Source organism: Zonotrichia albicollis, chromosome 16, assembly GCF_047830755.1.
Source record: "Zonotrichia albicollis isolate bZonAlb1 chromosome 16, bZonAlb1.hap1, whole genome shotgun sequence".
Classification (NCBI taxonomy): Eukaryota; Metazoa; Chordata; class Aves; order Passeriformes; family Passerellidae; genus Zonotrichia; species Zonotrichia albicollis.
Genome location: NC_133834.1, coordinates 7,086,067 through 7,113,297, shown reverse-complemented (window position 1 = coordinate 7,113,297; position 27,231 = coordinate 7,086,067). Strand labels below are relative to the sequence as shown.

General features: G+C 41.3%; 2 protein-coding genes and 1 long non-coding RNA gene across 4 annotated transcripts in view; 2 read left to right on the top strand and 1 right to left on the bottom strand.

Annotated features, from left to right (window-relative positions):
• Window positions 1-357: 357 nt before the first annotated feature.
• Window positions 358-8,468, top strand: SMIM10L3 (small integral membrane protein 10 like 3). Its single transcript, XM_074552637.1, has 2 exons — window positions 358-643; window positions 2,137-8,468. Exons 1-2 carry the CDS (start codon window positions 458-460, stop codon window positions 2,155-2,157), a joined length of 207 nt encoding a protein of 68 aa, XP_074408738.1. The 5' UTR covers window positions 358-457; the 3' UTR covers window positions 2,158-8,468.
• Window positions 7,986-22,551, bottom strand: LOC106629403 (uncharacterized). The gene is made up of 4 exons (XR_012582846.1): window positions 21,751-22,551; window positions 19,158-19,258; window positions 10,844-11,570; window positions 7,986-8,329 (listed from the first exon to the last, which is right to left on the bottom strand). It is a non-coding gene; the product is annotated as an uncharacterized LOC106629403 (long non-coding RNA).
• Window positions 22,552-22,560: 9 nt separating this feature from the next.
• Window positions 22,561-27,231, top strand: part of CYTH3 (cytohesin 3) — a 48,631-nt gene continuing 43,960 nt past the window's right edge. Inside the window, exon 1 of one of the 2 annotated variants that reach the window (XM_074552636.1) lies at window positions 22,561-22,787. In XM_074552636.1, the coding sequence (XP_074408737.1) occupies window positions 22,757-22,787 (31 nt within the window). In that variant the 5' untranslated portion in view covers window positions 22,561-22,756. The remainder of the gene's footprint in view (window positions 22,788-27,231) is intronic. The other variant, XM_074552634.1, reaches the window with a different exon arrangement.

Sequence of the window (27,231 nt, the reverse complement as noted above, 5' to 3'; positions counted from 1 at the left end):
GAACATTGCCCAAGGGGGCGGCGCGGCTGGAACGGCTCCCCAGGGAAGCGGCCACAGCACCAAACCTGACAGAAAGTGTCCGGACAACGCTCTCAGGCCCACAGCGGGACTCCTGGGGAACGTTCTGTGCAGGGCCAGCAGCGGGACTCGATGAGGGCCGTGCTGGCCCCGCAAGCATAACACCGACACCGGCACGGACACCGGCACCGGCAGAGGGGGCGGGACCGAGGGGCGGTGCGTGAGGGCGGGGCCACTCCCGTTCCAACGGCCCCGCCCCGCCCGCCTCCCGCGCATGCGCATCCAGCAGATCCGCGCGCTGCGGCAGCCCGGCCCGGCCCGGCCGGCGCACGCGCGGTGCTGACGCGCGGCCGCGCGCCCCGCCCGGCGGGCACGCGCAGCGCGGGGAGGCGGCGGCGGCGCCCGGGCGCGGCGCGGCCGCGGGAGCGGGGGCGGGTTTATGGCGGCGGCTCTGTCCGCACTCGCTGCCAGGCTCTCCCAGTCGGCCGCGGCCAGGTCCTACGGCGTGTTCTGCAAGGGGCTCACCAGGACCCTCCTCATCTTCTTCGACCTGGCCTGGAAGCTCCGCATCAACTTCCCCTACCTCTACATCGTCGCCTCCATGATGCTCAACGTGCGGCTGCAGGTGGGCGGGGGCGGCGGGGCCGGGCCGGGCTCGTGTCCCGGTGTCACCGGCCGGGCCCGGGGGCGGTTCGCAGCCGCTCCCCGATAACGGCGGAGCGCCCCCGAAGGAGCGCCCGTCGGTGCGGCGGGGCGGGGGCTGTGCCGTGCCCGGTGTCACCGGCAGTGTCGCTTGGCTCTGCACGGACGCAGCCCCGGAGCTTTGCCCTTGCCGGTGGCCGGGGACGAGTGCCCCGCTGGGCTGCTCGCTCTGCGCGTCAGCAGCAAACGCTTTGCTGTGCCTTTGCCTAAGCCATAGCTGACTTAAATACTGGGAATAAATCGTGAATATGTGCACTTTATAGCACGGTCCTGACACCTTGTAAGGAGCAGAGAAAACAATTTCCTTCATCGGTTGATTGGAGGTTTTTTGAAATCAAGAACAGTTGCAGCGCAGAAAATGCAGACAGTTTTAAATACTAGTGTTATTGCATGAAAAAAGATGCTTCAGATTGAATTTGTGTCTCTCCTGTTTTGAGCCTGTTTTTACAAAACGTGGAACTCTCTAACACAGCTTTGACCTGTTGTAGGGTTGGAGTTTCATTGCTTTTGTGATGAAATAAAATATTTAACTTAACTGGCAGCAGGAACAGGCTGTGCACTGTCGCTACAAACATCTGTTCTAGCCAGGATCAGACACTCTTTCTCCTTGTAAACATAGCTGTAATGAAAATTTTGACATCTGGCCAGTGGCCAAGGGCTGAAAAACAAGTCTGGTTAGAGTTTGTTACTTGTAAAAGGTAATTTGAAATGGGAAGAGGTCAAAATGTGGCATCTCCTATTTTTGTTGTTGCGATTTGCCCTAAAATTCTGAAGCTTGAAAATGAGCCAGATGGCCAGGAGTTGTACACGTAGCTTGGTAACCCTGGCAGCTGAAAAAGCCTTGCCTTTGCTGGTTATCAGTGTTGGTACAGAATGGCTCTGCTGGAACAGCACCAGCTTTCCTTTGTGCTACAGCTGATTCCCGCTAACTGTGCTGGGCCAGCCAGTCTGACCTGTTCCCTCCGGGAAGCTTTTGTTGATTTCCAGTGTTGTGTGTCTGATTTCAGCTTGCACTTCTGTTTACTTAATTAATTCAGGATTACTTTAATAGTAACCTTCCATGTTAATGCTCTAATCAGCCCCAGCCTGTCCATTGGTGAAGGGAAAGGCTGCTGTTACACAGCGAATCTCTCTGGCTGCTCCTTTGCTGACTCACTTTCATGCCTGTCACCAAAAGAGAGCTTGTAGCAGATTAAACTGAAACTATAGACGGGCAGCTGGTATTTGGGCACACTTCCTACCCCTCTGGATGTGCTCAGCCTGCCTGTAGGGAGACTTGTCTGCTGGGACAACTGTTACTTTCTGTAGCTGGCTTATTCTTTATGTGAAAGATTGTTAATTTGTTTTGGTTCCGTGCACTGGGAACCAGGAAACTGGGTTAGCAGTGTAATAACTTCCTGCATTCTTTCTCTTTAGGTCCATATTGAGATCCATTGACTTGTGACTTGGTGTGCTGCTTCTGCTGTATGCTGCAACTAGAGTCAGTCACTCTTGTTCAAATCCAGCCTGTTGTGAAGCATCAAAGCTGTGCTCGTGTGCTCTAGGACTATGAAGAAAGAAGATTTTACCCAGAAACGAGTATGTGACAATGGCCCAGCTCACCACAAGCCAGCAGCTCATCTGACACACGTGCATTCCATGTTGGACAGTTCTCAAAATCATAGTAGCAGTTTACAAGAATTACATAACACCAGGAATTTTCCTCTCTTTAATACTATACCTCTGTCTTCTGTTGGCAAGGAAATGCCTCTGAGCTTCAGTGAATCAGCAGGGACGAACTCAAGTGCAGCTGCTCCTTGGAAGGATTCATTTCATCTGCATTTTTCTCCTGGGAAAGACAATCTCCATAGGGTTTCTCACTGCATTGGTGGCATTTCAGTAACGGGCTGGCTGGAAGAAGCTTGTAGCATCTCTGGAGACTTCAGCTCAGGCTGCCCAGGAGACAACTTTGTATGTTTTGCACAATTCTGGCTGGGAAATTTGCAGTATAATAAAAACCTGTGGTTTCTGGAATTAGAAATGAGCAGTAGCAAGGAGAATGAATTGCAGTTTGTATTTTTTAAAGTATTGGAGCTTGGTGGACTTCCTGATTCCTGTTCTAATCCAGTTGCCTCTCTGAACAACTCTGCTATGGGACTCTCAAACAACCAGAAACCATTTTTTTTCCTTTGTTGCTTAAACCTTGTATCTTCAGAGCAAACACTTGGATATGAGCAAATGCTTATGAATATACAGTATGTGACTAATAATTTTCACATCATACAGCTAGTAATCTCTGTGCTAGCTTTTGCACTAGCAGGTCTCTGGTATGCAGTAGTGAAGGTAAAAAAGTACTGAGATTTGAATAACGACTATTTTTAATATTAGCAGAAAATAAAAGAGACAAAGTTGCAGTTCAGGTTTTAGTGAGAATTAGCTGAAGCAAAAACTATAGTTGTATAATTGCTAGTTAAACTGGCTGATGGAAGACTTTTTTTGTAAGGAATAGCTGCATCTGAGTGTAAAGAACTTCATAATTTTCAGACTCTGGGACTTCTGCAGGTCTGCTGATAACACTAAACTAGAACCTGGTTTGATTAGCACAGATCCTTTGTTTTCTATAGAGTTTGTACTAGTGGAGTGTTCTGGCTACTACTATTTATACCCATTTCCAATGAAACTTGTTTCTTGTAGAATTGAATTCCTGCTCTGAACCAACAGCAGCTGATGTATCAGTCTTTAAAACACTTTGAACTGGAAAGCTGTTGGGAGGGTGGTCTTCAATACAGCATAATTGTCAGCAGTGTTCTTTCCAAGGATGGTACTGCTCTAATTTAACAATGCCTTGTGAGCTTTATTGTGCTACAATAGACACTGTAAACAACTTTCTGAAACAATTCTTTTTCCTTGAAAGAGTGATTGTTATTGCTGAAGTACAGTAACAGCTTCTGGGCCTGTTGGCTTTGGGACAGGTTTGCCAAAGAACAGGGCAAGAATGCTGGAATCCATAGAGCTGCTGGTGAATAGAATTTTGAGGAATAGGCTCCTGGTGGCACTTCAGTGGAGAAACTCATCCTGCAGTAGGTCAAACTTTGATGTCCAAAATCCTCAGCAGGGGCATTGCTGTAGATCAGCTCAATGTGCTCTGAAGGCTCACATCAAGAGGGAGGTATTGGTGTGAGGGTTAGGATGCATTTTCAGCTTCCCCTTGACTCTGACTTAAAAGTGAGGACTTAATGTGGAGTAAAGTGGTTCACACATCCATTTTGGGTATCCTTTTTGCCAGCTGGTCTTGCTTCATCTTGGAAAGAGAAGAAGTGATGTTGTACTTAGTTTGAACTGAACTTAGCTGGAAAGCCAGTAGTTTCCAGTGTGGTGGTTATTGAACTGTTAGCACACATGTAGAGAAGTCCTTGATTATGAAGATAAGATGCTGATTATGAGTCTTAGGGAGAGAAGTGCTGAAATTTTTAAATCTTATTTGAGTGCTGAAAATAAGATATATTACTTTTTATGTTAAGTGATACATTGTGTTTTCATGATCCCCATTGGCTGATTGTTTCTTTTGGATACTAAAAGAGATGAAAAGCCACTTACTTTCATTTAGAAAATAACTTTTCCCTGGTGTGCTTTTAAATGATTGCTTAACTTGTAGAGTTTTGACCATGCAATCACCTGTCACAAAGTGACTGAAAGCCCCAAAAGAATACTGGATTATGTATCATAAGTAATTACTCTGACAGCAGCAGTTCCCTCTCGGTCAAGCCATCCACTCTCATCTCCACTGCTGTAATTTATCAGCCTTACAGTGAGTGGTATTAACACAGGTTAACACGTGGTGTTGCAGAGGTTCTAGATTCCTGAATGATGTGGATCTGACATCCCAGAACACCAGAAACAGACACTTCCCCAAACGTCTGTGGCTTGGAGTCACGGTGTTAAGCTGCTGTCTGCCTGTATCTTGACCCAAAAAACACTTGGCAGAGTTGAGGGTAGAGGAATGAAGGCTGGGAGGGGTTGGAGCCTGTTTAAGCTGGCTTGATTGCTAAAGACAACGTTGTGCAACTCCATATTAATCTCTATGCAGCTCCACAGGTACAGCCATACCCTCCATGTATGGTGAGCCTTACTTTAAAATGTGCACACACACAGTTCTGCACCCAAAACTTGAGTGCTTGGACTTCCTGTACAAAGGATCCATTGGCACAGCTGTACCTGCAGTTGTTACTTGAGACCTTGTTTGTACAGCTGACTGCTTGGCCTGGAACATTCTCTGCTGTGTGTCATTTGGGAACGACGGTTCTGTACTAGAACTGGGAGGTGAGATTGTCAGTTAACAGGCAAGAGGAGTAGCTAAAGGCATAAAACCACAGTTTTTAATGCACCTTTTTCTCATGGTGATTTCAAAGGGGAGGAAATGAAACATGAGAGACACCACCAATAAACTAGAATTTAAATGTGTGTACAGCAGAGTGCCAAGGGTTTTCTCCTTATCGATGACGAGCCCTATGGAGGAGGAGATCTTGGAATATTGAATTGTGCTACATATCACAGTCCAGCTAATACAGTCCTGTTTTAAGCAAAGTCTTGTTTGAATGTGTGGCCTTTCATTACTTATTACAGGATCACTTTAAATACAATACAGCTAAGTGAAATGATGGATGTTTGTTGTGTATTATATGTATATTGACCATAAGATAGAAAGAATACTTAAATAAGTGGATTCAATCCATTTTAAGATAGTTTATGTACCTTGCCTTGAATTTTATTGCTTAAAACCTAAAAGGTAATTTTTAACTTGAACATTCCTTCTGAAATTCAAATAAAGCATAGTTTGGTATGTTAAAATCTCATGTAACAGACTGCACTTTAAGCCTGGGGAGGCCATGGATTGGAAGCACTGTTCTTGCACTACCAGAACTGCTGCCCTGACCGAGGCAATGTTTCAGTGGCTTTTCCTGTCTGGAGGGAGAATAAGGAACCTGAAGGATGGCATCCATCCTTTGAAACTATAGATAAATCTAACACTGTGTGGTTTAGGCCACTGTTCTCTTCCTACAGATGTTTTGATATTAACTCATCTCTAAAGATGGAAGGTGTCTTGGCCAAGAATTGGTTTGTGTGGAGTTTCATGGCTTCACTGTGTCCAATGTGGAAAACTTTCCTGAGTTAATGTGCTGTTAGGGCTGTCTCAGATGATTATTACAGTACAGAAAAATAACATTCTTAGTAGGGGTAAGGGACCTTTATACTCAACCAAGAGTTGCCTTCATATTTCTGTATTGTCTCTCATCCTTCTCTAGGAAGAGGTTATTTCTAAGCAAAATGTCAGGGTTCTACTAAACAACTTGTGCTGAAATTTCATTGATTAGTGTCCAGATCCTTCCTGCACTACATAGTAAAGTTTTATTTCTGCCATTAGAAAAGAAATAAGAAAATACTCCATATTAAGTGAATTTCCTACTAGTTACACTTGAGTGAAAATTTCCTATGTGGTGTACTGCTATGAAAAGAAAATATACTTTTAAATGTGTGCACAGAGCTCTGCATGTAGATAAAAATTGTTTTACCACAGTATGATGTTGGGATGCTTATGCAAATGCTTTTTTACTTTCTGACAGTGCAAAATGCAGTAGAGATGGTGCTGTTTCTTCTCCATGTGGTTTTTAGCCAGTGCAATCCCAGCTATTATGTCTGCATCAGCCTGACCAGGGGACAGTTCCAGCTGTAGACATTTTTTAGCCTTTTGCTTTTTCAGTGTTGTTGTTTGAGGTTTGGTGGTTTGTTGTTTGTTTGTGGTTTATTTCTCTTTTTTTTTTTGAAGTTATTATTAGGACTGTAAAGACAGCACTTTCTTAAACTTTGCCAAAGTTTGCTTCCTTTCTCCTTCTCATCACCTTTGCCCCTTACAGGTATACACATTTCATTTTTGGAAGAAGCAAGCCTGTATGTACTCCTAATATATAATCTTATTGTCAGGTTGCTCCTTTTGTTTTTATGGCCTGGTCATGCACATATTTCTCTCCCTATAATTTCTCAGCATAAGCATATGCTGATATTTTGTTCCACCTCAGAAACATTGTCCTGTAATTAATTATGCACAACAAATTGACAGAAACCATGTAGAGATGTAAGAGTCCATAGTCTCTCATCAGGGTGTATGACAGGTGGTATAACTGACAGAGCAGTGTGTAGTCAATGTGAGTTATTTCTGCTTTTTTTCTCTTCAAAACAGCTGCTTCAGTAAAATCCAGTGTTTAATTCGAGTATGTGGTACCTCTGACAGCTGAGAATTGCAGCTAGAATCTGGGGCTTATAAAACACATCAAGGTTAGAACTTAGTGTAACTTTTCAAAAAATTGAAGAGTACATTAAAGAGTAGGTGAATATTTTGAAACCTGTTTTTTTCCCCCAAAAAGTGCACAGAATAAAATGTGTTCTGCCACTTGTTTCTGTTACAACCAGTAACTGGGGGTGGGGGGAGAACCCTTTTTAGACTGCAGAGCCTCCAATCCTCAAGGAAGAGCTGCACTTGCTAGAACTTTAAAACAAAGCAAATGTTGCCTATAAAAGTACTGATATTTATGATCAACTGTCATACTTAAATTACAAGGTCATAGATATCAATCTCCTGACAGTGTGAAAACAAGAATAATAAATTCAGAAGCGCTAGAATAATGCTATCCTTTACCAGCCTTCACTGGTAAGAGCAAATCCTATTTTGAAATTAATCCTCTACTGCATCCCAAAATCTTAATTATCTTGGTATTTTTGGAAGTAGTGATACAAGATTCAGACTAAGATGGTTATTTCATGGTTAATGATGAAATCAATTTAAAAGCTAAAACATTTTAGAAAATGACCAGAGGGACTTCCACAAAGAAAATCTGCCTTGAAAAGGTCTATTTTATTTGTGTGATCTCTATATATGTAGTCTGTTTTGCAAATTCCTTTCCTTCTTCATGGAAGATTGCTATAAACCTGACAGCAAAAGTGGTCAAAACCCAAACTTGCAAAAGTATCAGTGTTTCATTTTCTGTTTGTAGTCAATTTTAGCTATTATCAAACATAATACCTAAATGTAATTTAAGCTTTTGTTCTTAAAAGTAGGGAAATCAAATATTCAGTGCCTGATTCATCACTTGAAGTTGAGTGAAACCATTTCTTGGAAATGTGTTCTGCTACCTGATGCTGACTAATTTTATGCTGATACTCAATACTTCCTGTAAACTGTGATGTCATCCCTGCAGAACAATTTCAGTCTATGGCCTTGGTCTTTGGCCCTATTTTTTTATTATTATTATTTTTATTGTAATGTGGGAGGTGGAGAAGGCTGGCACAAACCATTTTTTTTTTTTTTTTGTTCCAGAGAAAGATGTTTACAACTTTGTATGTATTTTAAAAATGTATTGTGACACTTTTAACTTGGGAGAGAAGTTTCCACAGTAGACTTGAAAGCTGAAGAGAGGCTTTGGAATATGGGGAGTGCTGCCCAAGCTGCCGGGAGCTGTTGAGGGTGAAGCTGCTCACTCACACCACAGGAGGGAGTTCCACATCAGTCTTTGGAGTATTTTCAGTTAGTACATCTTGGTACAGTGCATTTCAGTTTGCCTTGTCTTATGGATTGTCACTGCAAATAGGTTAATGTACAAAATCAATACACAGCAGTAATGTATTGTAACTGTTTACATTTGAACTCAGAGTACCAATGGATGGGTTTTGTCAAGCTATTTAAAAACAGAAATAAAAATCTTTTTTTTTTAAGACAAGAGGTAGTTCTGGTGCTTCTCATTCCAATTTTCCACTGCATAAATTGTACTTGAAGAGATTGTGTTTCTGCCAAGGTGAAGTCAGACAGGGAGTGGCTTTTCCAGAGGTACAATTTGGGAGATGTGTGTTTACAGAAACCAAACAAATTTAAAACCTCTGTGAGGATAAAAGGGCTCTATGCCTGCACCTGAGCTTGGAAATCTGGTATGTGAACTCAAAGCTAGTTTAATGGTGTCAGCCACCAGTAGTTATTAATGGGCATTCTTTTTACACACTTTATTTTAGTGAGAAGCCTTAACAAGCCAATTGCTTTCAATGCAGTTTCAAGATATTTCCTCAATAACCAGCTCCAATCTTACAGCACAGCTTCATTTTAAAGGGGAAAGCAAACCATGGTAAATACATGCAATGGCCACAGCAACTCTTGCATCATCCAGGACAAACACTGCTGGGTGTTTCTCTGCACACCATGATATTAACAGATATGCCAGAGCTTTTGTTTCCGTGGAATGAAATATTCCCATTAATAGCAGAATAAACATGTAACCTCTGCTAAATGTTGAACATTAAAAATCTTTAAACAAGAGCCATTTACCCTTCAGAAATCTCTCTTCTGAAAGCTGCTATCAGGTGACCTTTTGATTCTAGACTCAAAAAACTTAGTTTCTGTTTGGTCTGGGGATCCCTTGCTGCCACAAGTGATAGTTTTGAGGAAGAATGTTATTGTTATGAGCTGTATTCTGAAAAGAACTGGTATTGGCAGCCCTGAAGAACAGGCTGATACTCTGAGTACAAAATTAATGTGCACTTTTTTCTTCATAATGAATGCTGAGATCATATTTCCCCTCAAAACAAGCATTTAAACAGAAATAAAGGAAAGAGGAAAAAATTGAATATAATATGTAATAAAGTTCTATAAATTTCTGGCATGTGGCTAGACCTTCATGGCTAAGAAAGTGCTATCAGTGCTCCCTGCACATCACTGTGGGTTCCTCATGGCTTTTGGAATTTGTATGGCAGATCCTGAAATAGGAAATTGTAACCTTTGCCCAAGATGTTCCAGCCACCCACTGTGACAGTGGTGTGACACAGCCTTAATTACTCATGTTGTCATCACTTTCAGATGGTTTATCAATAGTTTCACATATATTTATATATTGGGTATGATTCCTGCAATGGAGAATGTTAAGGAACTCAGAATACTTTTGCAAATAAACTCAGGCAGGCTACTCTGCATATCCAATCTCTTCCTATGAGGATCTGAAATGCTTTGAAGTTGGATTTAGGTTGGTGGCCTATGACTTTGTGGTAGTCTCTTTGTTCATCTCATACTGTAAAATTCTGTAAGAGCAACTCATCTGTACAGGAGCCCAAATTTCCTCTCTGCAAATCTGGGATTGCCAGAGGAACTTCTTACCAATTTGCACTCATCACAACATTTATCTCTTCAGCATGTTTCTTGGCTCTTGCTTTTTCTGGCAGATATTGTAGCAGCTTAAAATTTAAAAACCCCAAAACCTTAAACCAAACACAAGTACCAAAGATTCTGCTGAAGATATTCACATTTCTTAGAGAGATGATTTTTTTAAAACAGGATGGAGTGCTTTACCTTACATTAAAAAAAAAGAAAAGGCATTGGATGGGGTTTTTGCTATCAAGAACTGTGGCATGTTTGTAAAGTGCACTTTTAAGTCTTGAACGTTAGGAAGTGCTTTGTCTATTTGTTATCACAAGTATTTTTCAGACATATCAAAATACTCCTTTATTTATCTTTAACCTTCTAGTTCAAAGAAAATAAAAAAAAACAAACACATTTTGGAATTCTTTCAAGTATTATGTTTTGTTAAAAGTGCCCCCAAGGGCAAAGGACCAAAACCAACACAGACCTCTTGCTCATTGAACAAAAAGCCAGCAGCAATGACATGCAGGATGTTTTTGATGCTCTTTGTTGGTTTTTTCTGGGGCTAGTGGCTGAAGCCCTTAATCACTTTAGCTGGAAGTTATTCACAAATAACCCTTCTGAGCTCAGTAATCCTGCCTCGCTTTGTATCATAAAAATGTATTTTCTGCAGCAGGGATTCCTCAATGGCCTCTTAGATCTCAGCCTTGCATTCCAGGTACTGCTGACTGCAAGCACGTATGACCTGCTCCAGAGCTACAACAGTTACAGCATTTCCAATTTCTGTATAAAAGCATTTAAGATTAAAACAACAAAAACTATTTCATGATGTTGTATAGCACCTTCTTAAGGGTTTGCTTGTACCCCTTCAGGTGTTTCTCACTTTAGGTCAGGTTTGTAGGTGCTGAATTTTCTACCACACTAAAAATCAGAGACTAGCATAAAAACTTGTCAAAACAGAATGAAAATTCAAACCTTTTTTGAAGTTGGACAGCCTTCTTTTATCTTCTGTTCCCTCTAGCTGCTTTCTGAGTGAGAACATCTGTACAGACTACAGCAGGTTTCAAGTCCTTCACTTTGATATACGGTGTATGTTCCCAACAATCTGTTGCTTAAAATAAAAGCTGTCTGGTCTGTGTTGTCACTGTCAATCATAATTTTCAGAGCTCTTCCCCACATTTTCTTTCTGGTTTATAATCATTCGTTTGCAGTTGATAGCTGTATCTTCTGCTTTCCTTCTATTTAGCAAAACTACTTACTTGCCAGAGCTGGCAAGAAAAGTCTGCAGAGCTTTTCATCACTGGATATTTTGTTACAGTCAGTTCATCAAGCTTTTTTTGCTACTTGCTCAGTTCTAATATATTTTCATTAGGTATCCATAAGGAATTGTAGGTATTCCTGAAGGGATTTTTGAGCATTTCTCTTTCATCACATAGGAAGTGTTTTTTTTGAAGGCCTCTATTGAAACAGCACCGTCCAAAGGTTTGATTCCCTTTTATACATGGCTATTTTTACTATAGCTAGTATAAAAGAATGCTTTTATAAGTGACAATATTTCTGGTCAATCTTTGTTTTTGACAAGTGTTTGTTGAATTCAGCAGGTGATGTGCCTGGGAGGGCTCTTCTGCCTCCTAGCAGATATTCCAGCCAGGGTAAAGTAATGAGATACACAAGGTGACTCCTCTCAGCCTCACATACAAACCTGAGAGAAAAAAAACCAGAAAGATCAATCAATTTAAAAAAAGTGTTTTGAAAAATTAGTGGTTGAATTCTATAGGTTATTTTGCCAGAAACATGGGATGAGAAGGTATGAATTAAAACTTGAGACAAGAAGCAACCTATTTGCCTTTATAATAGAAATTGTGAAGTAGTTCAGATCACATAGGGAGGGTAGGGTTAACTAAGGACTGGAAATGGGCTCAGAGGAAATAAAAAAAGCACAAATATTTTACAACCTTTCTGTGGAAAAAGAAAATCACACTTTTACTATTATTCCCCTAGAGGTATTTCTGTTGTCCTTCCTGGCCTACATGCACCTTATCACAATGCTACATGGAAAAAGCAAGCTTGAGGGTTTTTGTTGTTGTTTTGTTTTGGGGGTTTTTTTTGCATTTCAGAAAGTGTAATCAATAAGGAAAGAAATCTGATAGTAGGATTTCTCTGTTTAAGTACCTTAGAGTGGTTTCAGTAGGACAAATCACAGCTCCAATCCTGTAATCCAATCACACAAGATCAGTACTGATGTCCAGCCCTGTTGACTTAATCAGAGCTCTGGAGCTGAGGATCTGTCTGTGGGAGCTGAGCTGCAATGCCTGGACTTGGTGATTTATGGGAATATCATTCCATTTAGCCTGGGTTAAAAGTGCAGCCCTGTGCACAGCAGAGTCAATGTGAATCTTCTCAGCCATCCCAACTGAGACAATATCATGTTCCTGAAGGGCCTTGAAATTTATTGCATACATTCCAAACACTGTACTCCTCACAGAACAGCCATCTTTCAGTGTATTATCTTGGAAAAAAGAGACAGAATTTATCATCTGACAATTGTAATAATAAAATACAGCAAGTCTAAAGTTATAGCATATGGATGGTCTTCTTAGAGAAATCTCCTGGGAATTCCAGTTTATAAAATGGTAACATTTGCTACTTTGTTTGAATGATTAAATTGATAACAGCTTTTGATAAGACTTTTTACATAGCTTTAAGCTCACTACTGCTTTTTAATCTTAGATATTCTTACATGAACTGTCAAAGTAGTTGTGAACAAGGGTATTAAAGCTTTTTATGATAAGGAAGTGTAAGTTTTTTATTTCCTGTAGTATTAAATTCTGGTTCTTTCCTTCTCAGCTACACAGTGTTCATTTGTGATAATTCTGGGTCTTGTATTACTTTGCTTGCTGTTGGAGCTGCAGTTAAACATAATTTTAATATTTTTATCTACTACTATTGATCAATTATTCAGGGATAAATGTTAAATGACATCTCAAAAAGTTGCTGTTGTTATCATGGTAAAGAAGTACTACAGAAGTGTTAAACAATTGTTGATTGTTAGCAGAAGGGGAGGAGACATCGTTTTAACAATGGAGGCAGATTGCAAAATCAAAGGTGGAGTTTGTGTCTAAACTTTTACTAAAGGGCCCTGTAAGGAAATGAAAGAGTTCCTGTTATCCAAGGGAATGTGAGTGGACAAGGCTCTGCTCAAAACTGGACTGAAACCAAGGTAGGATGTCCAAGCAGCTTTGCAGCAGCATTCAGGGAGTCTTTTGCTCATCATGCTCCCAGCACACCTCCAACATTGTGATCTAGAGCTAAAAGACCATTTTGTTAACATAAAATATGAAATTGTACTTTTCCTGACTGCATGCACTAACTATATATAAACACTTAAACATATACACGGATTAGTATCTGCTTGTTTAGATCAAGGATATATTCCTGCCCAAGTGCTTCCCATAAATGATTAAAAGTGCAGCAGAAAGAATGGAAACACACCCCAAGTGTGCAGCTGTAGGTGCTGCAATAAGCATGGTAAAAGCACACCTTTCTTTGCTGTTGTGTTTCTCTGGAGTTAGTACAGACCTTCCAAAATCCCATTGTGGTAAAGATATTGCTCAACTCATTGCTGCTGCCTATGGTCAGTATTCTGGAGTAATATCTTTTATTGATTAGCAGTTTAGATTTCTAAGAATACTGATTTATCTGCATTCATCTGTCATTACTTGCAGTTTCATAATGTAATAAAAAGAATATTACCTCATTTCTAATAGGTTCAAGGCAGCATTTCATTATTTTAGCTGAAGAATACAAAGAATTTCTCTCTTTTTAACTTGCATCAGAATATCCCAACTTTACTAAAACAAAATTAAAATTACATTTATAGAAGAGAACGCTTTGTACAAATTATGCAAGTCCAAACCATTTCAGGAAAGAGCAGCAGCTAGGAAAAGAGCTGCCAGGCAAGTGTACTTTGTACAGAGTAAAGATGGAAATTCCACAGAAACAATCAGGATACTGGAGATTCAAATATAAGAAACACATAGAAATACTTCATGGATTAATTTAATGTATGGAGGAGATAACCACTCCTGTCAACAGGATGGAAAGGTTTTAACTGTGAATGAGACAATATTTAAGAACATAACTAGTACTTGGCAGTGTATTTATCTTGCAAATGTGATTAAGACGTTGAAAAAATTATCAGTTTGTTTTAATTGTAGTTATCTGCCACCTTGTTTTTCAGGTTTGGAGTCCTCATTAACTGCCAAGCTCTGGAAAAGCTGTCAGGAAGAGCAGGGGCAGGGTTTTGTTAGTCATGAGAACTCAGCTGTGCTCATTACCCATGTCCTGCTGGATGGCACTTCCAGCAGGAGCAGCAGAATGCAGGCAGGGGGAAGAACACCCCTGCACAAAATAATCCATTTGTTCTCAGCTGGTACAATAACTGAACTAAATATCCAGATCCTCATGCTCTTGAAGTGTTCTCCATCACCAGCAGATTTCAAAGACTGCTATGTGAAAGTCTTTCAGGCATAACTGTACTGTTATTCTCTAATGTTTTCAATTTTTTCTCCACAAACATAAAAAGAAATGGAGAACACAGTCTATTTAAAAAACATCTTCTTTAGCCAGTGTGAAAACATTGAGGAGTACACATTTTCTTAAGCAGCATTGTGCATTAAAACTGAAGTAATGTAACTTTTTATAAAATATGCTTTAATGGTTCCACTATTTTGAAATAAAATTATTTGCTTTCAAAATATAACTCCATCATCATTGTTCAATTTGGATATTTTGAAATTTCATATATCCTGCTGAATGGCTCACCTGATCAATGCAGACATCCTTAAGAGGAGAGCTTGCATCTGTGCAAATAAGATTTCTGCTATTTGAAAATATAACAAAACTTTTAAAGATCCACATTAAAAGGAAACAAAAAATGTTTAATTTAATCACTTTGTAGGACATTGTTGTTTCTATTGTGTTTTGTACACTAGGTCAAATTTTTTTATGTTACATTCCTTGTTTAGTCCAAAGCATGGCAATCTGCCAGCCAGAGCTTTTAGTGATAAATTCTGCTATACAAAGCAAAAGTTTTTATATGTGAGGCCACTTCCTTCTGCTATTTTATCATCTTCCTGGTTTTGTCTGTTTTCAATAAATGCCTTTGTATTTTCACATCTTTTCTATGCTTGTATACACAGACACTTTCCTCTGCATTAAAACTGATAGTTGCAAGTTGGTAAGGATAAAAAAGACAGACTGTTGACTTAAATTTCACTGCACTAATACATTACATGAATGCTTTAATGTTACTGGATTAAAAGATCTTAACATTGATATTAAAAATATTTCCTGAATTTGGCAGGGGGAAGGAGAGGCAAGGATGATGTTTCATAATAAGTTTTTAAAATGGAAATAATCTCTGGGTACAGCTACACTTCAGTACTACAGATTGGCATATGAAGGCCGGGTTCTCACAGAGAATTTACATTATTTTAAAGCATCTCAAATTTAAACATATTGAAATTTAAAATCTGAAAAGAAATTATGGTGGAGATTAAACATCTCTCCTTTATCTGTCCCAAGGGGCTGAATATTTCTGCCTGAGGAGAAAAACCTAAAAAACCTCATCAGTAAAGAGAGGCCACAGAGGCCCCTGCACACACAGTGGAACCCAGTCAGTCTTGAGGGAAAGGAGAATTTGAATTAGGAGTGGTCAGAGGAGAAGGATGAGGTTGGAGGGAAAAAGTTGAAGTTGCAATGCAGCAAACTGGAGAAAAGCTTCTGGAACATACAAGAAAGAGAATCTGTCTCTGCTGTCCCTGCCCATTTTAGCAGTCTGTCATGAATTCCTTTTTTCCACAAAAAATGTTACCAAGGATGTAAGCTACAAATCATCATGTACTAATCTTTTTATGAAGACTTTTTTTGTTGTTCTGCAGACACATTGTTCTTTTACAATCATATTAATAGACTAAAAATAACAAGGGCAGTTCTACCAGACTTAAATTACAATTCTGTTTCTTAGGAATTATTATTTTATACTGTGCTGATTGAGATCACAGAAATCTTTTTCTGACCACAGAGGTATAAGGTACCAAATTCATCCTTCCTGTAACTGTACTGAGGTAAATGGAGTTACATAAGGAATTAATTTGACCTGTCTCCTCCATTTCCTTGGAAAAATTCTTTGTTTTAGCTCTTGCCAAGTTTTCACTTCGACTCTCCCTTGCTTAACATCTTCTTGTGCCTAGAGTAAAGTTTTGCTTTCTTTAAGAGCATAAAGAGAAATACAGCAGGGGAAAGACAATTAAGGTGAGGATCTGCTTTTTAAATTACACTTCAGTTATGGTAAGAAGATGCCAAAACCTTTTTACTTGGAATAGATGTGTATGGGATTATTCTTACATCTGTGAGGATATGAAAGGTATAAAGCAGTACATATAACCATGAGAGGGTAAGGATTGAAGTAATGTTTTTCTGCCTAAGACCCATTTGTTTATTTCTAACTGCAACAGCTGTAATAAACAGGGACCTTTCTTGGCTAGAGACCATAAGAATTTAAAATATTACACATCACCTTTTAACAAAGAATCATCCCCTATCCCTAGACTCAACAGGTATATTCAAAAATAACCTATGAGAGAAGCTGAAAGCCTACTCTCAGCAGTATATAACTGCAATTTCATGATGCAATAAATTTAATTTTTGGATGGCAATGTGGCATGAAATTCTTTGTAGAAATTTAACTTGGCAGTACAAAGTTCTTTAAAACCCAAAACCCTCAAAAACAAGGACTGGTGAGTTGTTTTCATGTTAGAGTTGCTATCATCTGTCTTCCTGCTGCCAGTAAAAAGCCAGGATAAAGCTTGGTCCGAACTCATAGCTCACTAACTTTGAAGAAATGCAAATACATATTCACATTTAATTTTGATCAATTTATTTCCATTAGATGACCTAGGATTGCACAGATGAGATGTAACTAGCATGTAAGGCTGAGTACAGGCTCAGTTTGAGAAGGGCTGAGCATGAGGGATCAGAAAGTGAAATTGATGGAGAGTCTGTAGTTCAGGGTAAGGTTATAATTACACAGGGATATTGTCCCCACAGACAAACCCTTCCTTCTCTCCACACCATCTGTGTGTCACAGTCTACCAGGGCTGCACTTGTGCCAATGCAACTGTTTGTGGGTCCAGAGCATGAATTTAATCGATGGAACAATTCTGGTTAAAAATCATTGGATTAGACAGAACTTTAAAAATCTGGATTGAGTGATCTGATTTACAGCATGGCTTCACAAACAGCTGCACAAACAGCTCAGAGGCCACAGTAAGTCAAAATCATTAGTTGCCAGTTCCTGCTCCTGTCTGAATTTATGGTTCCATGTTTATTAAACCCAGATTTGTGCACTGCTGACTAGCCAGCAGCAAGATTTGAGCCAGCTCACGTGGAGATATGCCATTGCATTTCACTCACTGGTGAATCAACACGAGCACCTGGCGTGACCCCTCTAACACAGTGTGTCATGAGCAAGCTCAGCTTGTCACTTGGCTGCCACCTGTGCCAGGGGACACCAGCCCTGGTGCACTGGGACCTGGCTGAGGAGGCTCCTTCAGGCAGGAGAAGAAACTGTGGGGCTCCCATCCATGTGCATGCAGCCAGAGCAGGATTCATGCACGGTCTGCAGCCCAGCTGAGGCTCCCACTGTAGGATGAATCAGGAATTTTCAATTCCCAAGCCTTGCTGAGACTGGAGGGTGGTGTGTGAGAATCCATCTAACCATGCCAAGCTGGAGCTAGCCAGCAGAGGGGAATTCAGACTGTGGCTACTTCTCAGGGTGGGAACAGTCTGGCCTTAATCAGCACACTCTCCTTTGAGAGTTAATTTACATCAAGTTCTTTCACTTTCCTGAGATAGAAAAACCCTCTCCAGCTTCATGCAAAATTCCATTCATGATCTGTTTCAGCCCATGTTCTTTGAATCCAAGTCCTCTTTTTCTGTTATTTTAGGCCCAGCTTTCATGCTAGAAAGCATCCTGCTTGTGTCTAGTACTGTGCATAATTAATACAGGTAGAACAAGTTCTCATGCAAAGTGTATTTCAGATCAGAAGAATTACAGAAGTGATGGACCTTTGCAATTTTTGATGCATTTTGTTTTCCTGACTGGGACATTCTGGTGTTTTTTCCTCAATGACTCATAAGGGGCCCTATCAGTGTTACACAATGGAAACAACCACTGCCTTCCAAACCCAGTAATATTTGATGCTAGGGGTAGATAAAGCTCATTTAGAAATCTTAAAAAACCCACAAACCCTCAAATGTGTCAAGAATAGGAACTGAACTGCAAATAAAATTCAGGATATGATTTCAAAGTTGATCTGAGAGAAACCTCTGCCAAATTTTTAGAAGAGACATATCTTTATTCTTGGGGGTTTTGACTGTTTTAATGGAACTAGCTTCCTATCCATACAAAAAAAGCACCATTCATAAAAGATGTTTGACTTGCTAAGCTTTAGCTTTGATGTTCCCCAAAGCAATATAAAATACCTGCATGTAAAATTTTTTTGGCCTAAATGAAAGGTACAAGCACTTTTAAAACCTTTGAGACAACCAGCAAACAGGATTTTCTACAAAAATGTTTTTCCAGCTGAGAAAAATATGAACAGTGTGACAACATAAACATTTTAAGAAACAATACATGGCTAAAACACATCTGCCAGGCAGAGGAAGTCAAAGAGTTTGCCTGAGGGGTTTAAGAATACCAGATTATTCAAGTACTGATAAATTAAAAAAAAAAAGACAAAAAAAAATAGGGGAAAAAAAGGACAAGCTGATGGTCTAAGACCTTCCTGCATAGAAACTATTAAGCAATGCTTCTTAAAAAATAAAAACTGTTTGATTGTCTAGAATTGAAACAAAAGTATTATTTAATATAATGGCTGGGTATCAATGACAGTGATGCTGTCAACAAGATGTTGTTTTAGGAAATTAAATGCTTGCACCATTTTCCTAAACATGAGACATCTACGTGAGCAAGCTGCAAAATCAACCAATCAATTCTAGATTATAAAACACTGCACAACACCTGTACTGTTTAAGATGTATCTATATTTCTGGTATAGATCTGTATTCTCTAAGAATGTATTGTTGAGACTGTACAGATGTTCATGTCTCCAAGATGAACGGTTTTCCTTCAGGGTAACTATCCATCTCACCAGATCTAACAGAAATCACACCCAGCCACACTTGCAAATGAGTGATGTCCTGCCTACACAAGAAACAGGAATACCTGCATGGAGGTGACTCTTCCAGCAGTGAGAGCATTATTCCATCTCCCCGTGGCTGACACTGACATCCACTCTGATGGCCCAACAGTTACTTTACTTCTTTCTGCATTGAGAAAATTCAGAATTTTATGTCTTATACTTGAATACAATGCTACTATGAACATCCTCATAGCCCATGCTTTTGATTAGAAATAAAAACTTTATGAAATCTATAATCGTAAAGTTTTTATTTTCATTCACTGCTCTTGGAATCTGGCTCTAACTGAAACCCACAGGAATGGCTTCATATTTAATGAGCTTTATAGACCACAAAAATGTGATGTAAGGGTTTCAGTTGTCTTCACTGACTCTCTGTATACGGACAAATGCCATAACAGATGTGCTCCTCAACTCTTAAAATGAAAAATGACATGATAAATTACTTCTTAGTGGAAACTGAATCAGAACAGTTGCTGAACTATCCAAAAAGAGACAGAATGAAAAAAAGACAAAGTATATTACCTGAAAAATCAGCAAGTAACCACATTTATCATTGAGGAATCAACCCTGCCAACAGCAGGTTTTGGAAAAAGCCCAACTTTCCACTAAAGACTTTCTATTAGACTATTATTTATATGAATGACAGACTACAAAGTTCTTCCAACACTGAAGGTTAGACTTGTGGATATGAAACTGGCAAAATATACTGGTGGTAAAAATAAACCTAAGACTATTGAAGACACTGCAAGAAGGAAAAAGAATTCATGCAATCCTGAGAAAACTGTTGATTGAAATTCTCAATAATATAAAGAACAAATTTAAAATTGATATGTACTTCAAAACAAAAGAATTATCAAAATTCCAGAAAACAAAGTAGATATGAAAAAAAATTATTCCCATGAGCAGGAAATAATTTATTGGAGTTTGTCTTGGAATTTGCTGAGATTGTAACCTGTATTGCTCCTGGCATCTTTGTTGGTAAGGAACTACCCCATATTTAATGATAGTGGTGTCACTGTTGGATTGCCAAAAACCAGGGAGGAGCTCTGCTATGGTAGAACTGCTATAGCTACAACTTGGAACTGTGACTGTAATTCTTTACTTGATTTTACACAATTTCAAAAAAAATCTACTCCTGACCTAGTTAGGTTTACAGGCAGACATGAGCTTTACTTTACACACAGGAAAATGAGGCAACAGGGTGAAAGGTTTGATCTTAAAAGTTTCTGTGGCACCTCTCAGCTACAGATTGAACAGCTTTGTCCACTAAAGCACCTTGTACACAGATTTAAATTTTATGTTTTGAATACTTGTAGGATCAGGCCCATGCAAAAGTAAGTGTATGATACACACAGCATGAATGAAATATCTGCCATCCTTTCAAAGACACACAAAGGCCTTGGAGAGAACACTATAATTTCACTACTCTCTTGTTCTATGTATCATTAATAAGTCATCCTACTAAAGCAGGGCTGAAAAGAAGAGATTCTTCCTGAGAAGGTATTAAATGACATATATTCCAGAGTGCCAACACAGTAAGCTATTTATTCAGCAAAACACTGAAAACTTCCCTATTCAAGTTAATAATGAAGGTATAATAAAGAGCATTTTCCATACCTCATGAGTTTGGAATTGGATTTCACCAAGAAGTTTCTATTAAATATTGCAACTGGTCACATATAACTAGGACAGACATTTCTCATATCTTCCTTGCATCACTTAACAATTTTTCACTTTGCTATGAATTTGGAGAGTTTTAAAACTAGTTTTTCTTTCATGCAGTCAACAGGAATTTTGCAGTGAATGGGTGGAAGGAGGACTGTTCTCCACACTTCACTCTCCCCTGCTAATGGAATGAGTGATAAGCCTCTTGTATTTTGGACTAGAATAGGAAGTGGCGGAAGGAAGGAAGGAAGGAAGGAATGAATAAAAACATATACCTTATATAAAGGTGTAAAACAGCATAAATTAAATGACAGCAAACAATCTGTGATTGATTATAAAATTAGAATTTTTCTCATGAACCAGATTCCCCACTAATGTAAATAACAGTTTGCTCAGTGTGCAAAAATATTCAGAGCCCACTGTCAGTTCATCTGCACTGACTTATTTTAAACCATCCTTTAACGGCACTTTATAGACATAATTTCAAAATAAATGTCTTACCAAGGTGATGCTTCTGTTTTATGTAATCATATCCTTTTTTATAACTAACTTACTAAACTCGTAACAATATTTAATTTCAAATACGAATGACAATGAGGAGTATTTTAAAGGTTTATGATTTTTGGATGAGGTAAAACACTTTATCACGAGAGCAGCTGTCAGAAGCAAACCTCAGCTCTCAGCAAAATGGGCTGTAATAACCAGCTATTAGCAGCCGTGTCAAGAGGTGAGTGCTCCTGACACAGCTTCCTAGACGGTGCTCTGTCCCATGCCAGCCTACAAAAGGAAAATGAAAAACCCGATATTTTCCTGTTGGCTGACCTTTTCCTCCCACAGCTTCCTTTCTGAATAAAATTCTGACACGAACGGTTTTTAAAAAATAATAAGGGGCAGTGCCAAGGAAGGAAGGAAGGAAGGAAGAGTGATGTGTGCCAGTACACTTCAGCTTACCTTTACAGACTTTGGAGGCTGCTCATATCCTGACTCCCATGGTTGGTAACTCACTGAAGATCTTCACTGAAGACTAAAGAAATGCCACAGATGCTCTGGCTCCTAGGGCAGTAAGGAGGAGAGTGCTTTCTGTTACCCACACAGGCAATGTTCACCAACACAAACCCCTGCACGGCCCAAGGGGCACAGTCCCATTGCTTCACCAGGCTCTCCATGACCTCTGTGGCAAGGGGAGCACCCAGCACCGGATACAAGAACAAGGAGCAAGAAACCAGCAGAAAACCTGCAGAAACATCAGATGTCTCGGGCCCTTTACTGCAGGGCTTCAGGCCACTCAACCCTCACCTTCCAGTCTCCTCCCGCTCCCCTTTAGAATTCCCCAAAGAGTCTTTAGACTTCCACAAAAGAGTCAGGGGCTCTGCAGACATTTTCTGGCTCTTGCAGACCCCAAAACACGACCCCGGCCGGCACGAGCCCAGTGACCCGGCCCAGGCTCCTCTCGTTCCCAACCGCCCGGGAGACCCCCGACAGTCCCCGGGCAAGTCGCTTGAGGGGCCTGGGCGCTGCGGGGCCGCGCCGTGCGGGACCTGCCGGGGAGGGAACACCGCAAAGGGCGGCCGGGAGACCTCGCTCCGCCGCACAGGTCGGCCGGGGCGCTGAGGGGGATGAGCAGCGCGGCGCTGGCCGCGACCCTGCGGCGCGGGGGTGGCGGCGGAGGGGCCGGGCGGGGCCGCCTCCCCTCGGCGGGTCACATGAGAGGGGCGGGCGGCTGGGCCGAGGCGGTGGCGGCTGCCGGGGCTGAGGTTGGGTTGGGCGGGGAGGGACCGGGCTGCGGAGCGCAGCAGCCGAGAGCGGCGGCGGTAGTAGCAGTGGAGAAGGAAGAAAAGGAGGAGAAGAAGGAGAAAGAGAAGGGGCAGGAGCGGCTGCGAGGCGCCGAGCGAGTAGAACGAGCCCCGGGCCTCTCTGAGCCGCGGCCGCCGCGGAGCGCCCTGCCCGCGGTCCCAACATGGACGAAGAGGGTGGCGGAGGTGGCGGCGGTGAGTGCGGGGCTCGTGCCGGGGGAGCGCGGCCCCTCAGCCGGCGCTGCGGGCGGCAGGACGGCAGGAGCCGCTGGGAGCTGCTGCGGCCGCGGCCCCTGCCGCCGGTGCTGCCCCGTCCCGCCCGGCGCCCCCGAGCCGAACCGAGCCGCTGTGTCGGCGCTACCGAGCAGTGCCCGGGCGGGCGGGCGGGCGGGGGTCGGGCCACAATGGGGGCTCTGTGTCCCGCGGCCGGGCAGGGTCTGGCGGGGGCGCGGCGGGTCCGGGGGCGGCAGGGCAGGGCAGGCGGGTCCCGGCCCCGCCGCCGTGACAGCCCCGCGCTCGCTGCTGCAGCTGCTCCTCCGCTGAGAGAGGGGAAGGGGCGAAATATGAAAAAGTCCGCGTCTGGTGGTGTAGGAGTGGAGAAAAGAGTAATTGAGCTCTGCGAGGGCTCTGTTTGTGTGTGTCATCTTAATGGAGGCTCGGTGATAATCACGGGGTGGTTCAGCCAGTTTAAACAAGGTGAACTGTTTCCAAAGGCAGCGGCGTTAACCTTGCTAGATACTACTTTTAGAAAATCCGGACTCGCGTGTTGGGGAAGCTTTTATTTGTATTTTATTATCTTTCGGCGACCGGCTTGAGCGCTGCCCCAGTTTAAGGCACTGCAGACGTGCCACACGCTTCCCTCCTTTAATTTATAATGTGTTTTGTGAGTGCGTGTGTAAAGCTGCTGCCTGAAATAACCAGTTCTTGTGTATCATCAGCGATAATGGTGGCTGAGCAGGAGCTGATCCTGCCCCGGGGCAGAGGGATCGCCTGTGCATGGCCTGCCCTGTATTCAGTGTGTCTGTGCCCGTCTGTGCCGTGGTGGTGCCATGAGGGTTTATCTCAAACCAGATGCTAAACAGGCGGCCTTTGAATGCATTGGCTGATCTCTAAATAGGTAAAGTAAGGGCTAAGCATTGTATGATTAATAGTTGTGTGCTACTTGCTAATTCTAAATATAATTACCCAGAACTCGGAAATCAAGAGGGTGTGGTGTTTGTTTTGACAACTTGAAAAAATAATGCTGTGATGAATCAGAAAAATAATTCTTCAAGCAGTGGGTTGGAAATGTGGCCATTTCTCAGCAGGCATTTCTGCTTTTTGTGACAGCAATAGACTTAACTCTTAAAAAAAAATCTGAAAAAGGAAAGCAAAAAACAAAGTGAGCAGTCCTGAAAAGTTATTATTCAAAACAGTTAAAGACTATAATTGTAAAGAGCAGAAAGCTCATTTAACTCAAAATATGTTATTTTCACAGTATTATGGACTTGCATCTGTAGTTAAGGGAAATGAACATGCTTGTTATTTGCACTAAGCCTGTGTAATATAGTACTTAATAACGTACAAATCGTAAACTAGAAAGTGGACATATTGCTGAATTAATCTTCCATAAGATGTTAAGCATTTCAAAGTTGGATTTGCATAGGAGGGCAAATACTCAGGACCTGGGGATGGCACAGTCTGCATTTAGCTAAATGCTGATTCTATATGTGAAGCCTGATTTGTACCTCTAGCATGCAAGTGAAGCTAATATCACTTTAATAAACACCTTTTTTTGGGGCAAACTACAGTATAGTGCATTGTTGTAAAACGATCACCGCCAAGTTGATTGGAATTTTGTTTTGCAATTGGTGTATGTGACATTTTACTCTGACTTCTTGAATAGAGACCCAGTCTCGCTTTTTCTTAGGGATTGCTGTCAGTTTGGAACACCAGGATGAGTTGGGTTGCTTCTACCTAATGAATTGGCAAATATTTTGTTTGGGGTTTTTTCTCCTTTTTTTTTTCTTTAATGACAGGAGGCGTGTGGATTTGACAGCCTGTTTTAAAACTCTTTATTGCTGTTGAGTAATGAGACTTGTGATACCTGAGCAATGAGACTCCCTTTGGAGCCTGACCAGGGCAGCCCAGTGTTTTGAACTTCTGCAGGATATTCTAAATCCTCATAAAATTGACATTATTGAATGGGAAACTCTTTACAGCTAAGCTTATCACTCTGCACAGGTACTTTAGGAAGTATGCAAAATTATTTAAGGGCTGCGCAGAGTCACCCTAATTAGAGACTTGAACTAGATAAGCATGTAAATATCTAGGACATTAAAGTGTGATTCAGAAGGTAAGCTGCTATTCCCAGTTCAGCTCTGCCTGCTGCGCTGCTCATCAGTTTGATTTGCATCCTATGCTTCAGTTCTCTTATTTGTCAAATGGGGTCAGTTGTTCTACCACCTCTGATAAAAACTGTGAATGAAAACAGAGCTGTGTAAAGTCAGAATTTATTATTTTAGAAGCACTCGATGGATGAGAAATGCTAATTAAGGGGATTGTTCTCAGTACCTCCTTTTCTTTTGTATGTGGAGCCCTGAACAGGGCCGTGCATTTATGTTATACAATCCACTTCCACACAAGCCTCCCATTGATTTCAGCAGAGCCTCTGTGCATGGATTATTGATGTGATATGATCCGAGTCAGTTGGTGTTTGGCTCAACTTGCTTTTGTGTCCTGATTAAAATATCTCTGTGGTTTGCTTAGTGAAGGAAAGTTCTCCTCCTCCCTCTCCCCGCTCGGTTTAGAACTGCATTTTGTGTGCTTGGAGTGGCTTGTCTCCCAGGCTCCCAGTCAGCTGGTGGCGGTGCCAGTGCCGGACCCTCGCGTTCAATGGTGCTCTTGGTGTGGTCACACAGTGAGCGAGTGATCCTCTGGGAAAGGTCAAAATGGATAAACAGTCAGTGCTGCAGGCACAGCATAGAGCTCCTGTTTGTTTTCTCAATTTGTCTCTAGTTATCCCGCAGCTCTTCAGTGCCCCCAGTTCAATTCTGTGCCATTCCCCTGGAAAAAGACTGCAAGGTTGGCTATTTACCGGCTTCTGTGTGTTTGTTTTACACTGTCTCTACAAAGAGCCCTAAACACACATGCCAGAAGGTTGAAGTCCTGCTTCTACTTGAAAAATAGACCAAATTATAGCACTAATTACAGCATTGAGGTTTCCCTGCTGTTCCCCAAACTCTGTGCTTTGTTTCTGAATGTCGAAGCTCTGCTGGGATAGAGCAGTGGGGTTGCCAAGCTCTGTTAGCTGCTGGCTGTGCTTGCCAGCAGCGGTGCCAGGTAGCACGTTGGGTCTGTGATGAGCACAGAATGCAGACAGTCCTTCCTTAGGAGAGGCACCAAGAGACCAGATCGTCGCACAGAGGACTCGGGAGGGTGGATGTGCTGCCAAGCCAGACTTATTGGATGACTTCTGTTCTTCTGCAAGGCAGAACAGTTACCTACTTATAGGCAAAAGCTGTTAAATGTAACAAACTACCCAGATTTTTCTTAGAAAAAAATATTAAAATTGATTAAAAAGATATATTCATATGAGCAGCCTCATCTCTTCTTTCCACATTGTAATACCTTTCATAGGTAAACCTTAAAGACACCACAAGCCATGAGGCCTCTTCAGGGTTATATGCATTTGCTTTGCATTTAAGAACTAATTCTACATGTTTTCTTATGAGTTTCTTTCATTATAAACAAATGTGTTTTAGTGCAGAAGAACGTTAAGTATGTTTCGTTCCCTACTCATCAAAGTGGATAACTTGTACCAGTATTTTAAATAAGAGTTGTCCAAAAGTCCTTCAGAGGAGGGCTTGTCCTTTTAGATAGCACTTTGGGGAAATCCTAAGAATATAAAAATGCACCTGAGTATTGAATTGACCACTCAGTTTGGTTCTAGGGAGTGAAAAAGAGCAGATACAGATATAGTCTGTTTATGTAATTTAGTTTTTTGTGTTCTTTTGCCAGCCAGCAGAGCTGCACGCTAAGTCTCTTGTTTGCTAAATAGATATTTCTTCATGCTAAACTAATCTCATATTTCTTAGGATTACCTGTCAGCTCAGTAGGATCTTAATTTTTAGCCCAAAACCATTTAATCTGCTGTTATCACTGCAGTAAAAAATGTCACAATAAAGTATTTTCAATTATGTTGTACATATTAGTTATTTTTGGTGGTAGCAGAAAATGTGCTTGTTAATTGCAGTAACTTGTTAATTTTTTCTTAGCCTGATGTTTGATATTTTTAGCTGTGACTTGGAAGAAAATGTGAAATTTTTGCTGATAGAGTTCCCAGAGGTGGTTGGTTGCCAAACTTGATGCATTGTTATATAACAGTATTTGGTGACATGCTCAGCAGTGTAAGCATGCCGTGGATTTAGGGGAGCAGTGTGCCTGTAGCAGCATCTGTCTGTGCTGCTGCAGCTGGGAAGGAAAGCTGGAGGATTTACAGGAGGAACTGAGTGTATTTTGCAGAACAAGGGCTGGGAATCACAGTAACAGCCACATGAAAGTGGGCTCCCCATGGGCACTGTTACCAAATGGATCTTGCAATCTTTTAATATCACTGGAGTTCCAGGAGCTTTCACCAATTGAAGGGATGCAGGAGGTG

What these genes read in the sequence shown, in the direction of transcription:
- SMIM10L3 (XM_074552637.1), top strand. Translation starts at nt 458, where the DNA reads ATGGCGGCGGCTCTGTCCGCACTCGCTGCCAGGCTCTCCCAGTCGGCC. An exon ending in TGCTCAACGTGCGGCTGCAG is followed by an intron (nt 644 to 2,136) that starts GTGGGCGGGGGC and finishes CTTTCTCTTTAG; the next exon opens with GTCCATATTGAGATCCATTG.